Source organism: Dioscorea cayenensis, chromosome 5, assembly GCF_009730915.1.
Source record: "Dioscorea cayenensis subsp. rotundata cultivar TDr96_F1 chromosome 5, TDr96_F1_v2_PseudoChromosome.rev07_lg8_w22 25.fasta, whole genome shotgun sequence".
NCBI lineage: Eukaryota > Viridiplantae > Streptophyta > Magnoliopsida > Dioscoreales > Dioscoreaceae > Dioscorea > Dioscorea cayenensis.
Genome location: NC_052475.1, coordinates 13,767,045 through 13,772,866, shown reverse-complemented (window position 1 = coordinate 13,772,866; position 5,822 = coordinate 13,767,045). Strand labels below are relative to the sequence as shown.

The window sequence follows — 5,822 nt, the reverse complement described above, 5'->3', positions numbered from 1 at the left end:
TTGGTGATAATGGGCTTATAAATTAATTATATATAACTTATACAAAAGCCTACCTACATATTTTTTTTATTTATTTATATAACATAATTCAGTTTGGTTTCGGTTAAACAGAATGTTTTTACAAAAAAAAAAAACTGAATTGAACTGAACCGAATATCAAATTATCGATAGAATTGTTACAAAAAAAAAAAAAAATTTCAGTAACCAAACCAAACTTCATATTCGGTTTGGTTCGGTTTGGTATTCAGGTTTTCCAAATAATTCTCACCCCTAGTTGTGCGGATAAACAAAGTATGAAGGGGGGTTTTGTTACTTCTTAGTTTAATTTATTTAATAATAATAAAAATAATTAAAATCTCAAATATTAAAGAATTTTTTTAAAATTAATTAACATATAAGTTTCTTAATAATATTATTGTATAAATAAATTAATTAATTTAATCAAATAATAATAGTTACTTATATTTAATCAAATAATTAATTGTTACTCATTAATAAACACATGTTCATCTTCACAATCACATTTAAAGCAGGCCCTACATTGGGCTAAGGGCCCATGGACCTCAACGGGCCACGGGCCCGTTCACTCTGGCGTCTATATAAATAAACCCGAGAGAGAGGGTTTCGGAGAAGGGAAAACCCTGCGTCTCTTTCCCTCTCGATGATCGAAGGGGATGCAGCAAGGTCGTCAATGGCGATGGGATCGATGGCTCTTCGATCTACCTCCGTGGACAACGATGAGGTGCTCAAGAAGAGAACCGATTGCCCCTTTTTCATCACATCCCCTCCAACCTGTCATAAGGTTTGCTTTCGATTTCTCCATCGCTTGTCGATTTTTTTTTTTTTATATATTTTCTTTTGTTTATTTGGTTGTTTTATTCTTTGTTTCCTTTGATTGAATGTCATTGATTTTGTTATTCGTTTTTCTTGTTATTTTTGGGGTTTTTTTTTATAAAATTTATATATATATATATATATTTTTTTGCGGGAGGCCTTGGTTTTTGTTCTGTGCGAGGAGATTGACAGGGATTGCTTTGACGATGAGATGCCTTATTGAGATAAAGTGTTTTTGTTTCCTTTTTTTTGAATGTTGGGTGATGACGCGTTGTATGTTTATAGGTTTCCCCTAGGTGTCTCCGTTAGCAATTGATAGAAATTACACTTTTTAGAAAATTGAGATTTGATTGCTCTTTTGTACAGCTTCTGGATCACTTTTATCAATGTTGATATAGAAACTGTTATCATGAATTTTCTTCAAGAATATGACAATCTATGCTATTATTTAGGAGAAGAAATTTAATAAGAGAACAACTCTGTTTTCTGATTTAGCTGGGAATCTTTATAAGTCTCTTCAATTCATTTGTTTTGATTATTGCAAAGAAGTTTATGGATGATATGCTGATTTCAATATTCTTTCTCAGGGTAGTGAATGTGAGTTTCGTCATAGTGAGACTGCCAGACTCAATCCAAGAGAGTGCTGGTATTGGCTGAAAGGGAACTGCCTAAACCCTACCTGTGCATTTCGACATCCAGTGAGTCGTCTACTTTCTAAAATTCAAATTTTTCTTTGCGATTGTAGCTTAAATGTTTCACATAAAGTATTATACTCAGCCCAAAAACAAAAAGTGAAAGTCTAGGAGTTCCCCTGGAAAAATACCAGGCCTTTTGTGAGAAGAACCTTAAGTCATCTGGTGTCTCGATTGAAATGATTAATTTAGCTTCCAGACTATGAAAAGATATTGATATCAACTTATAATAATTTTGAAGTTTTTTTGACAATTTACGTGAAATATTAATTTTGGTATGAGAGTTTTAGGCTTTGTTTCCGCTGAATGGCAAGAAGTTGCTTGTATATTGTATATATGAGTCTCATTCCTATGCTGCGTAAGCTCAGCTGTTCAATTCCAATAAAAGGAAGTATAGGATTTAATCTTGCTGCTTAACAAGCTAAATACTTGGGGCATTACACAATTTCAATCATTATGGGATAAAAGAGCTAGCCATCTGTAATGATTGCAAATGAACTAACCCCTTTGGTCCCACATCGGCTATGAGATGGATCCATTGTGTGCATATAAGTGGGGGGCAACCTTCCCTACTAGACCGGTCTTTTGGTGACACGCTCTCCTCACCACTTGTGTGCATAACACCATCTGGTCTTGTCAATCTTTTTGAAAATTCTTTTGCAAGTGATTCTGGAAGAAGATTAACATATAGCAGTATCTATAGCAATGTTTAAAATCCACATTCTAGACAATGATACTTTCATACTTATTTTGACGATTCTATGTAGCAGTTATTGACATTTATTGTATTCACAGTAGTTGTGAATTATTGGATTTACAAGATTTTGCATGTATGTAATCTTTATTTCTACCCGCTGATATGTTTTCGTCTTTTACCTTTTATGTTTAATGTCTCAATTGTTAGTACTAGATATCCATATTTGCCTTGTAGGTTATATCCCTCAGTGAGTCATTTATATCTTTTGTTATGGCATTGGGATTTATCCCCAGTGAATATGTTGAAGCAGCACACTCATCATATCATTGCCTTTTACAATTATATTGTTTCGGTGATACTTTCAGAAAATTTAGTTTAATTGATCTAATCAATCCTTCATTTGTTTTTGGCCAGCTGCCACATGCTCCTGCTTCTGTAAATAAGTTAAATACCCCTTGCTACTTCTTCTTCAATGCGATTTGCATAAAAGGTGACTGGTGTCCTTTTATGCATGATACTTCTTCTGACCAAAGAATTAAAAAACAATTTCCCGATACTGCCAGCATCAAAGCTCCTGAAACTAAAACATCCATTGGGAGTGACACTGGACCAGCAACAGTGGAGGTCCCAGCAAATCCTCTTGAGAGCACCTCTGAACTTAACAAACATTTCTACCCAGAAGAAGTCCTTGGAGATCCTGCACCTGTGAATGTTTTTGAGGATTCTCGCGCTTCTGCAGAGTCATCAATGCCTGAACTTGAAGATCCTACCTTAAAGCTGCCTGAGAACTCACTTTCCCCTGTTGAACATGTAAATGGTCTTTCAACTATCATGCCAGATCAGAGTTCAGAGGAGCTCATGAAGGAATATGCTGAGTCAGATGAAGGGTATATGTCTTCATCTGGTTTTGATGTGCTTGTGGATGATGGTTCAGAGCTAGTCTATGGGAATGACACAGACTACTTGCCTTTTCATGAAAAGGACTCTGAAAGGCTCCATGGTCATATTCTCCAGTATGATTTTGAAGGTTCAGCTGGCTGTGTTCCTCAGAATTACACTGATACTGGTTATTATGAGCATGATATTTTTGAGGCTTATGATCATTTGGGTGAAAGGTATATACCTGACTATTACCACAGAGTTTTGGAGAACCCAAGGGAGAGTGAGAGCGAGAGGGAAGAGAGGGAGAGGGAGAGGCTTGCGCTACCAATGTATTATCATAAAAGAGAACCACTGCCTAGGGAGCATGCAATGGGCTCCAGGAATGCTGTGGATCTTCGGGACCATCTGAAGAAAAGGAGAAGGATGGAAGATCCCCTACCTTTCTACCACTCAAGAAGGCACCTTTCTTATCGGGATCAACAAAGTAGCAGGGAAAGGCCTGCCAGGCACTTGCGTGATAGGAGGTTGGCGTCTGAGGTGGGGAAAACCATGACTGACTCTTCTGTTAGTGAGATCAAGTCTGTGTTGGATAATGGCCATAGGGAAAGAAGTTCAGGGTATCCCCAGTTTAATAGGCATGGGAGGTCCAGGCTAGGGGAGAGGGGAAGTAGGAGGCGCATGAAGGCTCCATCAGCTTTCTCTTCCAAGAACCTGAAAGCTACTGTGTCAAAGGAGTCAAGAGATGCATGTGCTCCAGCTGATTTTAGTGGGCCTAAGACTCTTGCAGAAATTAGAGAAGAGAAGACTAGAATGCAATCGCCTGGCAGTCATCTAGGAGATCCAGGTACCCCCCATCATAGAAGGATTGCCTCTGTTGATTTTGAGGGTCCGAAACCTTTGACTGAACTCCTGAAGGAGAAGAAAAGACCTCTGCCAGTGAGTCAAAATTCTCACAGCAAAGGTTCCGCATCAGCAAAGGAAGGTTGCAATGAGCGGATCAGTTCACAGAATGATCCAAGAGTTTTTGAAGCCAATTTGGGTGAAGATGACAACATGTGCTATAAGTCAACTGTTGAGAAACAGAATGGAGAATACGAGAGTGATTCCTTAGATGATCTTGATGATGATGAAGAAGATAGCCTCAGGAAGAAACTAGCTCACATATTCGCATAGTAGCTTGTCTGGACAAATTATCATCCCTTCCATAATCTTTTAGGTGGCTTGGTATAAACCAGTTTTGAGGCAGAAGAGCGTCAACAATGATTTTCCATTTTGCTGAAAAATCTTGCCGGATTGAATATGTTTTTACCGTTCAAAGCTGCTGATTATTTTTTGTGTCATGCAGCCCTTTTTTTGAATTTATTGTTTCATAGAGATGCCATCCCGCAAATTATATTGCTGTTCAGTTGAGCTCTATCTTATGCAATTGGAGTCTGCATTTCTCATCTTCTTTACCTGTTTCTTTCATTTTATCTATTTGTTCCTCTTTAATTGTTCATCTTCTTTCCATGTAAGAAATTTTGCAACAGTGTAGATCTCATATAAATTATATGTTTGTGTTGATACATATGATGCTTTTATAGATGGTTAATGGAATTCAGAATGGTTTTTGATGATGTTTTTGCCCTGCCTTTTCTATTGAAATTGATGATGCTGTTCTTATGTTACTAAATCCATAACTGATGATGTGGAAACAAATCCACTGCTCAGGCTTGTTACCAGAAAGTCTTAACCTGCAGCAGTATTGAAAGGTCAGTCTGTGAGAACTTTCTTGTTTTTTTTTTTTAGTTGTTATTATGTAATTGAATTTTATAGTGTTGTATTGCTGTTAAATGTAATACCCTATGCAATGAAAACAGGTTCACGGATTATGTTCGGTGGAAATCAAAATCAGATTCAATGAATCAAAAGAACAAGAGGGTGAATATAAAGCTCTGAAGAAGGGGAAAAGGATAGCCACTTACTGTGTGTATATATACAAAGTTAAAGCTTTGATCCTAAAGGTAATGTGGCGATTTTCATTCCTCAAGCATAAGGTATGTCCCTTTCTTAATTTGAGGAATTGGATCTCGTCTAACAGAAAGCTACTGCACAATTCTTTAGGGACGAACAGAAATGCTTTCTTGTTTATATCATTAATTCAAGGGACCACTTGAAGAAAAGACACAGTTCAAACCATGCTGGAAACCTGCTTCTGATAGCAATATCTAACATCCATCTACTTTGAGCTAAAAAGAACGAGGCAATACTAAATCTACCTAGCTTGTTAGTGATGCATGTCTTGTATGCTTTTCTATCCAAAGGATTACATATTTACATGTTACTTGTGAGCTGGTAATCTGCAATTATTCCGTAACTGTTGCAGTAACTGCAAAGAAAAGCAAATCACATAGAGGAATGAAAATAAAAAGCCTTCTTCATTGATAGATAAATGCAATGCTTTCATTCATTTCATCTTTGGGCCAGGTTCTTTCTTCTGCATCTTTCTTCCATGTTCTCTCTTCTTGTTATGAGAATGAAAGCAGGAGAAATGGGAGTTTCTTTCAGACCAAAACAAATTGCAGATTGGGAAGTTTTTCCCCTTCTGTTGTTTTGGACTGAAGGGAGCTCCTAATTCTCTGGTTTTCTTTGATGATCGATCTTCATTGGTGTTATCTGTTATGGAAATGGTTTCTGTTTCTTTTGGTTTTGGTTGGTGAGTCTTTTATTGTTATTTT

General features: G+C 36.9%; 1 protein-coding gene across 1 annotated transcript; it reads left to right on the top strand.

Annotated features, from left to right (window-relative positions):
* Positions 1-645: 645 nt before the first annotated feature.
* LOC120262195 (zinc finger CCCH domain-containing protein 34-like) lies at positions 646-4,672 on the top strand. The gene is made up of 3 exons (XM_039270271.1): positions 646-802; positions 1,422-1,532; positions 2,638-4,672. The coding sequence occupies exons 1-3, from the start codon at positions 662-664 to the stop codon at positions 4,276-4,278; spliced, it is 1,893 nt and encodes a 630-aa protein (XP_039126205.1). The 5' UTR covers positions 646-661; the 3' UTR covers positions 4,279-4,672.
* The last annotated feature ends 1,150 nt before the right edge of the window (positions 4,673-5,822 follow it).

What these genes read in the sequence shown, in the direction of transcription:
- LOC120262195 (XM_039270271.1), top strand. Translation starts at nt 662, where the DNA reads ATGATCGAAGGGGATGCAGCAAGGTCGTCAATGGCGATGGGATCGATG. An exon ending in CCCCTCCAACCTGTCATAAG is followed by an intron (nt 803 to 1,421) that starts GTTTGCTTTCGA and finishes ATTCTTTCTCAG; the next exon opens with GGTAGTGAATGTGAGTTTCG. An exon ending in CCTGTGCATTTCGACATCCA is followed by an intron (nt 1,533 to 2,637) that starts GTGAGTCGTCTA and finishes GTTTTTGGCCAG; the next exon opens with CTGCCACATGCTCCTGCTTC.